General features: G+C 48.3%; 1 protein-coding gene and 1 pseudogene across 1 annotated transcript; both read right to left on the bottom strand.

Moving 5' to 3' along the window:
- Positions 1-3,465: 3,465 nt before the first annotated feature.
- Positions 3,466-5,272, bottom strand: LOC125536271 (annotated as a pseudogene).
- Positions 5,273-5,429: 157 nt separating this feature from the next.
- On the bottom strand, positions 5,430-9,493 carry LOC125536270 (glycine-rich cell wall structural protein 1.8-like). Its single transcript, XM_048699463.1, has 5 exons — positions 9,255-9,493; positions 8,822-8,964; positions 8,645-8,713; positions 8,454-8,560; positions 5,430-7,576 (listed from the first exon to the last, which is right to left on the bottom strand). The coding sequence occupies exons 2-5, from the start codon at positions 8,931-8,933 to the stop codon at positions 5,660-5,662; spliced, it is 2,205 nt and encodes a 734-aa protein (XP_048555420.1). The 5' UTR covers positions 8,934-8,964; positions 9,255-9,493; the 3' UTR covers positions 5,430-5,659.
- Between the last annotated feature and the right edge of the window lie 1,385 nt (positions 9,494-10,878).

Here is a 10,878-nt window from a genome sequence, read left to right as displayed (position 1 = left end):
CTCCTCCTGGCGCGCCCCCTCTAGGCCGGCCGCACCTCCCCCTTGCTCCTTTATATACGGGGGCAGGGGGCACCCTAGATACACAACAATTGATCGTTTGATCTTTTAGCCGTGTGCGGTGCCCCCTCCACCATAGTCCACCTTGATAATACTGTAGCGGTGCTTAGGCGAAGCCCTGCGTCGGTAGAACATCATCATCGTCACCACACCGTCGTGCTGATGAAACTCTCCCTCAACCCTCGGCTGGATCGGAGTTCGAGGGACGTCATCGGGCTGAACGTGTGCTGAACTCGGAGGTGCCATGCGTTCGGTACTTGATTGGTCGGATCATGAAGACGTACGACTACATCAACCGCATTGTGCTAACGCTTCCGCTTTCGGTCTACGAGGGTACGTGGACAACACTCTCCCATCTCGTTGCTATGCATCACCATGATCTTGCGTGCGCGTAGGATTTTTTTTGAAATTACTACGTTCCCCAACACAAATTTCATCTATTTTACCTCTCCTAAAGTTTCAGTTCTTTTCATCCTAGAACCCTCAAAATTTTCAACTAAGAAATAGTGTTGGGGAACATAGTAATAATTCAAAAAAATTCCTACGTAATGGAGGGGGGAAGAGGAGGCCGGCCTAGGAGGGGCGCGCCTATAGGGGGAGTCCAACTAGGATTCCCTATCCTAGTTGAAGTCCCCTTCCTTTTCCAAGAGGGGAGAGAGGGAAGGAGTAGGAGAGGGAGAAGGAAAGAGAGGGGGGCGCCGCCCCCTCCCTAGTCCAATTCGGACTTGCCATGGGGGGGCAGCCACCCCTTGAGTCCCTTCTCTCCTTTCCCGTATGGCCCATTAAGGCCCACTACTTCCCCTGGCGAATTCCCGTAACTCTCCGGTATTCCGAAAAATACCCGAATCACTCGGAACATTTCCGACGTCCGAATATAGCCATCCAATATATCGATCTTTATGTCTCGACCATTTCGAGACTCCTCGTCATGTCCGTGATCTCATCCGGGACTCCGAACAACCTTCGGTGCATCAAATCACATAACTCATAATACAGATCGTCATCGAAGTTAAGCGTGCGGACCCTACGGGTTCGAGAACTATGTAGACATGACCGAGACACATCTCTGGTCAATAACCAATAGCGGAATCTGGATGCTCATATTGGCTCCTACATATTCTACGAAGATCTTTATCGGTCAAACCGCATAACAACATACGTTGTTCCCTTTGTCATCGGTATGTTACTTGCCCGAGATTCGATTGTTGGTATCCTCATACCTAGTTCAATCTCGTTATCGGCAAGTCTCTTTACTTGTTCCGTAATGCATCATCCCGTAACTAATTATTTAGTCACATTGCTTGCAAGGCTTATAGTGATGAGCATTACCGAGAGGGCCCAGAGATACCTCTCCGATACACGGAATGACAAATCCTAATCTCGATCTATGCCAACTCAACAAACACCATCGGAGACACCTGTAGAGCATCTTTATAATCACCTAGTTACGTTGTGACGTTTGATAGAACACTAAGTGTTCCTCCGGTATTCGGGAGTTGCATAATCTCATAGTCAGAGGAACATGTATAAGTCATGAAGAAAGCAATAGCAATAAACTAAACGATCATAGTGCTAAGTTAACGGATGGGTCATGTCCATCACATCATTCTCTAATGATGTGATCCTGTTCATCAAATGACAACACATGTCTGGCTAGGAACTTAACCATTTTTTATTAACGAGCTAGTCAAGTAGAGGATACTAGGGACACTCTGTTTGTCTATGTATTCACACATGTACCAAGTTTCCGGTTAATACAATTGTAGCATGAATAATAAACATTTATCATGATTTTACAAAATATAAATAACAACTTTATTATTGCCTCTAGGGCATATTTCCTTCATGGACTAATCTGAGCCGTCCTTGTGTTTAGGAGGGGTGTACCGAAGCAGAAGTGTCAAAAGATGGTGTTAGTGGTGAGTGAATGTGCACGTGCATTTTTTTCAAACACAATACAAACATAGATGCTTACATACACTCACCCAGAAATGCATGCACGCATACCCTACTCCTATTAGTACCTTCAACATACCGAGTCGGCACATCATTGTGAGATTAATGAAGTGACCAGGCACCTCGTAGTCGACGAGAACGTCTCCTCTCACTAAACGAACATCGCTGAAAAGCCTGAAATAAATACAGAAAATGTGAGCACAGGTGCCAAGTTTAGAACATGAATCCTAGTGGGCTGATTCCACTGCAAGGATCCTAACCATCAGAGCTATGCTCACTTCACGAATCTGCATGGTTGAGGCTATCAAGAGCATATCATGTGAAACATGACTTCATGTGCACCTTGCATCATGCGAATTTGGACCGTTGGATGAAAAACCGATGAACAATATTAAGACAGAGATGGTGTTGTGAATATAGCTTGCAAAAAGGATCTTACATTTAAACAAAATCAACCCTTGGCCTACTCCATCACGATTTCGTTGTACTGGGTTGGTTTTCATGAAACACGAGGTCTTATTGTAAAAGTTTCAGACTATGAGGATGGACTGCGTGTTTAATTTGACGAAATGCTTGGCCCTCTTTGCAAATGTGCCAGCAACTATCTTTCATGCAAACTTATCCGTTGATTTTCCATCCAATAGCTCAAATCCACACGGTGCCTTAGGCACACAGAAACGCGGTTTCACATGATATGTTCTCGTTAACATTTTGCATTCTGTTTTAACAGACCGAGCACACACGCCATGCTGACATGATGCTGAATTCCACATCAGTATCAGTCAGGCGAGTCGGCACATGGCACATAATTTAGTGGACGAATTGAGGTAAAGGAGGCGATTTGTGTGATGGTTTTAATTTTACTAAAAGGATAAACTGTGAACATGGCACCTATGCGTGCTACTGCTAGTATGTGGCAAGGAATATACACTTGCTGCATGCACATGAAAGAGCACGGTTATGTTGCAGGATAAGCTCCTGGCATCTTCCTAACAATCAATCAGTTGGCAGCCTGCAGCCTACATATATGTTAGACGAGACCGCTGACTGTATGTCCGCACAAGATCATGAATACAGTATAACTTACATGGAACACCTGAGCAACGTGTGTGAACTTACCTTGTCATGCTCTGGATTGAACAGGCTCAAAGCACAGCCTAATCAATAGGTCAACAGCACTTTGCTTAGCCATTTATCGCCACGTCCATTCACATCATGTCATTTGCAGGATATATGATTTTTGAAGAAGTTGTTGAAAGTAACTACTCCCTCCGTTCCTAAATATTTGTTTTTCTAGACATTTCAAATGACTACTGCATACGGATGTATGTAGACATATTTTAGAGTGTAGATTCACTCATTTTGCTCCGTATGTAGTCACTTGTTGAAATGCCTAGAAAGACAAGTATTTAGGAACGGATGGAGTATAAATTAAATGGAACCTCCCCCATCTAGCATGCATGCTACATTTTGTTTATAATAGCTCAATATTGCAATAAAAGAAATGCTAATCCAGCCCCCATGGACGGATGCTTGCAGTAGAAGTTGCCTCAAAAAATAACACTACTGCATATCGAATTCATAGTCAGCGACATTTTGTTAAACCAAACGAAGCCTAGATTCAAAAGTGAGCAAACACTATATACACAAGTCAGCGACCTGATCGTTGAAACTATACGACGACTACAGAGCATACGAGGGAATACGAGGGGAGGCGAGGCACTGTTCAGCGGCCACAGACTAATGTTCTTGTTGCCCATGTGGATTGACACGGGCGGCCGAAACATAGGCAGTAGCGCGATCCTTGCACCATCTTCTGAGCCGGCACACAAGAGAACAAAGATATACAAGCGCATGCCACAGCAAGAATCTGCAGTGTAAATAAACATAAATACAGTTAGCCACCTGCAAAATAATACTAGTAATAACAGATACAGTTAGCGTGCATAATCAGGATTTAGAAAAGCTGGAGCAATTCAAGCATAATAGTCGAGTTAATAAAAAACTAGTAATGTTCGTTAAATTGACGTATGTACAGAAAGCCGAAATCTAAATCACTGTCGACTAAATGTACTATATACGATTTACACATAGACGTAGGCGCTCAAATCTCTGTCGGACGGAACACGCTAGCGAGCTAGCACACCAACAAATCGCATGCAGGAACTGATGCTATGGACAGGCAGGCGTACGAGCTGCGTTCTGCATTTGATTGTAGCGGAATTAAGCGTCAGGAAAGAGAACTCACAGCGCCAGGAGCCCAGCGATAACAAGCAGGAAAGGTCCCAAAAAGTCCCAGAAGAAGTCAGGCTTCTTCGACTCTGTCGGAATCAGCACGGCGTCGATGAGGTAGACGGCGAGATGGTCGTCATCGACGACAGTCTTGGTGATGCTGGCCTCGTTCTGTGACGACGGCGGCCACGGAGAAAGTATCGCCCTGCCTCTGTAGTGATTGATGATGAGTGTCTGCTCCCCATCAAGCGTCAACACCTCCCACAACCAGTAGACCCGGCTGTGCAGCTCCTCGGAGTAAGCCATCCTCAGCCCGTGGTACAGGAGGAGCCCGGCCTGCTCGTCGACAGTGAGGCTATGGAACCTCGGGACGAACGCCCCCACCGCCTCGTCGTCAGGGCAGAGAATGGTGAGCCCCAGGTCGCTGCCGATCTGCTCGCGGAACGTGTCGCCCACGCCGGCCGTCGTGGCGACGAGGGCGGCGAAGGCGCCGCACCCGCCCTCGGACAAGAGCATCGTCAAAGCGTCCTCCGACGCCTCCGGTGGTTGCCCCTCGGCCCAAGCCTCCTCCGGCGCCTCGGGTGATTGCCCCTGGAACTGGGCGCAGGGGACGAGCAGGAGGAGCAAGATCATGCAGGAGGCGACGGCGGCTCCGGCGAGCCGCTCCATTGTGCTTCTCCGGCCCTGAGAAGTGAGAACTGGGAGGATGGAGATGAACAGGGGAAAAGAGGGTTTTTGGCCGGCCTTGGACTCCAGGCCCAGTGCCCTAGCCTACCGCAGCTACCTCGATTCCAATTCTCCTTGGACACTCTCCATGTGCTTGCTCCCTTTTCTCTTTGGCATTCCACTGGAAATGTGGTGGTGAGGACACGAAAGATGGCGTTGTTGAATGAATGCGCGTGGCTGGCTCTGCCTACCAGCATCACTGAAAATGTGATGGCTGCAGAAGTTGTGTGTCTCCGACTGAGGAAAATGTACACCGATGGGTTTCTCTGTGGGACTTTCCACGAAACTTCGTGTGCGCTGAAATTTGACACGCCGTGGTATGTTGCACACGTTAACTTGTGTTCAGAATTTAGAGTTACAGCGGATTTCACTTTGAGCAATGATACTTACATTGTCACGCAGTAGGATGAACAGGCTGAACACACAGCCTAATCAACACGCTAAACAGCCATTTTCCATCTCAATATACACGATAAAAAACAGTAATCGTAGCCAGAAGCATCACCATAACTGTTCTCGTCTCAAAATAGCATGCAAAACCAAAGCAGAAAAACTAAGCAATTCTTCTTACCTAATAATAACCTACTCCAGAGGCATCATCAAGCTTTGGGTTTTCTCTAACAAAAAGCACCCGCCAGGCATTCATCATTGTTACCTTTGCATATCAAGATGTTCCGCGACACTAAAGTTACGCTGACCTGCCCGCATGACGGTCCTCCGACTCGGAGAAGTAGTCAGCACCCAGCAGGTCGTCTTGGCCGTTGTACTGCACCTTGCTAGCTCCAAGGGTCTCGGCGCTGCCAAATCCTCCGGCATAGCTGCTGCCATTGCGGCTGCCAGTAAAGTTGCCGATGCCGCTCACATTTCCAGCAAAGTTGCCGCTGTTGTTGCCAGCAGCAACAGCAGAATGCCCGCTGCTGAAACTGCCAGTGCTTCCGCCCAAGACTGCATTGCCACCAGCTCCACTGTTGTAGTTGCCGGCGCCATACATGTTGGGAGAACTGTACCCACCAGCGCTGTTGACGCCGTTGTCGCCACCAGCAACAGCAGAATTCCCGCTGCTGAAACGGCCAGTGCTTTCGCCAAAGGCTGCATTGCCGCCAGCTCCACTGTTGTAGTTGCCGGCACCATAGGTGTTGGGAGAATTGTACCCACCAGCGCTGTTGACGCCGTTGTCGCCACCAGCAACAGCAGAATTGAAACTGCCGGTCTTTTCGCCGAAGACTGCATTGCCGCCAGCTCCACTGTTGTAGTTGCCTGCACCATACGTGTTGGGGAAATTGTTCCCACCAGCGCTGCCGTTGTTGCCACCAGCAACAGCAGAATGCCCACTACTGAAACTGCCGGTCTTTTCGCCGAAGACTGCATTGCCGCCAGCTCCGCTGTTGTAGTTGCCGGCACCATACGTGTTGGGGAAATTGTTCCCACCAGCGCTGCCGTTGTTGCCACCAGCAACAGCAGAATGCCCACTACTGAAACTGCCGGTCTTTTCGCCGAAGACTGCATTGCCGCCAGCTCCGCTGTTGTAGTTGCCGGCACCATACGTGTTGGGGAAATTGTTCCCACCAGCGCTGCCGTTGTTGCCACCAGCAACAGCAGAATGCCCACTACTGAAACTGCCGGTCTTTTCGCCGAAGACTGCATTGCCGCCAGCTCCGCTGTTGTAATTGCCCACGCCATATGTGTTGGGGGAACTGTACCCACCAGCGCCGCCGTAGCTACCAGCACTTCCACCCAAATTGCTGGCATTATTGTAGCTTCCACCACCACCGCCGTAGCTACCAGCACTTCCAGCCGAATTGTTGGCATTATTGTAGCTTCCGCCACCGCCGCCGTAGCCACCAGCACTTCCACCCGAGTTGCTGGCATTATTGTAGCTTCCGCCACCGCCGCCGTAGACACCAGCACTTCCACCCGAGTTGCTGGCATTATTGTAGCTTCCGCCACCGCCGCCGTAGCCACCAGCACTTCCACCCGAGTTGCTGGCATTATTGTAGATTCCGCCACCACCATCATAGCCACCAGCACTTCCACCCGAGTTGCTGGCATTATTGTAGATTCCGCCACCACCACCATAGCCACCAGTACTTCCGCCCGAGTTGCTGGCATTATTGTAGCTTCCGCCACCGCCGCCATAGCCACCAGAACTTCCACCAGAGTTGCTCGCATTATTGTAGATTCCACCACCACTACCATAGCTACCACCACTTCTGCCCGAGTTGCTGGCATTATTGTAGCTTCCGTCACCACCGCCATAGCCACCAGCAACAGCATTGTTGTTCATGCTAGAATACTCGCCGCCGCCTGCAGCACCACTGTAACCACCATATCCCGCATTACCATATCCACCACCACTGGCATGCCCTGCACTTCCATAATCAGCACCATTGCCCACATATCCACCACCACCACTTCCATATCCCGTGCTGACATATCCGCCACTTCTGTAACCACCACCATTGCCAGCATATCCACCGCCATGGCTTCCATATCCCGCGCCGCCATATCCGCCACTTCCATAATTACCAGTGCCGTATCCACCTCCACGTGTCCCACCAGCACGGTCACTGGCGTAGCCTACCTTTATCATTCGTCCGTGAAGGTCCTAAAGCAGATGGATGCGTTACAAATTTGCAAAAGATAAACATAATGACAGGTATGTCCATATTTTAGAAATGGTGCAACTTTAATCAAGGCAGAAAACAATCCCCAAGTTCTGATGGTAGAACATTTCCGCAAGAATCAGGGGAGGTCACTTTTACAGCTCAGCAAGATATCCTAGACATAAATTAAGTCAAAATAATTCAAATATTTACAGGAACAGTTATCTCATGCAACGATATGCCAAAATTGAGAATAGTCTGCAACTCCCTAAACATGCATTCCCTGGTGTTCATCAGTTCATGAATCATGCGATCTATTAACATCTGGGATGATGCATCTAGGAAACAAGTGCCAACAGCTTCGGATTCTTTGAAATTACAACAATGGATTAACAACAATATGGTGCTCAAAATGTCAAAGATCTGGAGCTCTAGCATATAATTGGGTCAATACTCATAGAGCTGATGTTTGTATGAAGGTATGTCGTGAACTAAGGCAGGAAAAGGGAAGGTGCTTGCCATTATCCGTGGCAGAACATAAATTGATGAGCGGCACAGTTTAATGGTCAGTGAATCAATGCAAATTCAGACATCTCCACTTTAGATCAAGACAACAATGAAGTAACGCTAATTATATTGCATCATTGTGTTGATAAAACAGTTTGGCAGTTGCAGCGCATGACAAGTGTCATGTAAAAAAGGCAGCAAACAAGAACAATGAATAGACAACAGGACAAGCTACACTCCTAAAGCAAAAAAGGGCAACCTGAAATTTGGGACTATATTTGCAAAGTGGTGTAGAGGATATAAGTGGAACATTAGGCATGAAAATGTCATAGCATATCCGCAATAACACGTAGGGGATCTCTCTAAAATCACCTTGCCATCCATGGCACTAATGGCAGCCGCGGCAGCTTCGGTGGATGCATAAGTAACAAATCCAAATCCCTTTGACCTGCCAGACTCCCTGTCCATGATGATTCTAGCTGAACCCAATCCGAAAAGAAAGAAAGTGTTAACAACATGGCAAAAATATACATCAAATGTGCCACACCAATTGGGAGAACAACCTTCAATGACGTCCCCATAGCCAGAAAAGGCATCCCTGAGAGTTGGGTCATCTGTGGCATATGATAGTCCTGAAAGGCGGTAGACCATACATGTAATTAGATAATTCGTCGGCATCAACAATACCCACGAACCTTCGAATCAGAAGGAGCTAGAACAGTGATCTCATATGAGCATACCTCCAACAAAAAGCTTGGAAGAAGACATGCACCTTACTGCCTGGAGCAGCGACGAATTCGAGGACCCGGAGGCCCTCCTCAGCACAATCCCCATCCTACTAGCAAAAGCCATCGCACAAGTCCCCTGCTACAGACCACGGGCACTGAAGAAGAAGAACAAAAAACCTTGCATGAGACAGATTCACGATTGCTAACGCAGAAGGATAAACCCCGAATGGGGATCCAGTCGAACCCCCGAATTTTCTCAAATCAAACCGCTATTAGGAGAGGGCTATTGACGCGGAATCTCGGAAGCACTAATTCGCTTTAGATGCAGGAAATGGAACCCGAAATGCACGGCTGGCGTGGTTCGATTCGAATGTTTGAGGGCAACGAAAAGGCAGGAGCGGGACGAACAGTGCTACGAGCAAAGGCAGGGGTCCATGATCCTTACCGGCGAGAGGAATCGCGTCCGGACCACGCCGCCGGCAAGAGGGGATTCGCGTCCGGGCCACGCCGCCGGTGCGAGTGAAAGGGATTTCGGTCGTAGCAGGGGTGATTTGGCGGGAGCGGAGGGAGGAGGGGGTTTCGGCGGCGAGGGACTCCGGCCTCCGGGACGGCGGCTGCTCTCCTAACCTTCTTGTTAAACCCTATCGGTGGGGTTTGTTCCTTCCTTGAACCCCAGGGCCGCGATTTCGATTTTTATTTTTCAAGAAATGGTAGCAGGGATCCGAAGATCCCAGAAGCCGGTGTTTACATCATTGCAAAGAGAACCCTGACAAAACTAAAATTGCACACGCGTCCGCTCTTATGCACTTTTTTTTTTGAGACGAAACAACGCTTTTAATTCAATCAAACAAGGTTTGTGGGATACAAAGGTTACTAGGAGAATTGGAGAGCCACAAATGACGTCCCACATCCAAGCTAGTAGCCATCTTAGCAATAGTATGAGCCTCAAAATTGTACTCGCGCTGCTCGTGGCATATTTCACATGCCAAAAAAACGGATCTACGAGAGTTAATCTCCTTCACTATCATACAGTACTCACCACGCTGCTCTGTCTCCTTAAGCTCATGTATGACTCTCAGACAGTCGGTAGCGATATGGATCTTGCGAAATGTCAAATCCTCACATAGGGCTTGAGCTTCTCGACACGCAAACGCTTCCAAAGTTTCAGGCTCCGTCAAACCTTCAAAAACAATCGCAGAAACCCCCAGATAATTTCTATGTTCATCCCTACACACAACTCCCACGGCTCCTTTGTTTGTATTTTTTGCCACTGCTGCATCAGCGTTAAGCTTTGCATGTCCCACGAGCGGTGGCTTCCATGCTTGAGGAGCTCGAATGGTAGCTGAACAATAACTTCTACTTTGGCTCCTCTGACTTCCTCGCACGTCATCCAAATACCTACTTATAAAGAGATGTGTGGACAATGGGCTTTGGAATTCTTGCTCGTGGATCGCCTTGCGTCGAGCCCACCATAGTGCCCATAATGTCACTAGAACCTCCACGAACTGATCCTCCTTCAACGTTTTGGTAAGGTTAAACATCCATAATTTCGCATTCGGAGTTTCATCTCCCACCCAAGGGATGATCACATCATCCTCACGGAGCGACCTGTAACACCCTGGATATAACTTTCCCAATTTGTACTCCGACTCTTGTCGTTTCCGGCGTTAAGTTAATTTATTTCCTCGGATTCGGGTTTTGTCTCCGTGTGTTGTTGTCGTTGTCATGCATCTCATATCATGTCATCATGTGCATTGCATTTGCATACATGTTCGTCTCATACATTCGAGCATTTTCCCCGTTGTCCGTTTTGCATTCCGGCGCTTCGTTCTCCTCCGGTGGTCATTTCTAGCTTTCTTTCGTGTGTGGGGATTAAACATTTCCGGATTGGACCGAGACTTGCCAAGCGGGCTTGGTATACTACCGGTAGACCGCCTGTCAAGTTTCGTACCATTTGGACTTCGTTTGGTACTCCAACGGTTAACCGAGGGACCGAAAAGGCCTCGTGTGTGTTGCAGCCCAACACCCCTCCAATTTGGCCCAAAACTCACCAAACTCTGCTCCATGTC

The sequence above is a fragment of the Triticum urartu genome, chromosome 2, assembly GCF_003073215.2.
Source record: "Triticum urartu cultivar G1812 chromosome 2, Tu2.1, whole genome shotgun sequence".
Lineage (NCBI taxonomy): Eukaryota > Viridiplantae > Streptophyta > Magnoliopsida > Poales > Poaceae > Triticum > Triticum urartu.
The sequence above is the reverse complement of the archived record's forward strand: the minus strand, read 5'-3'. Positions and strand labels throughout refer to the sequence as shown.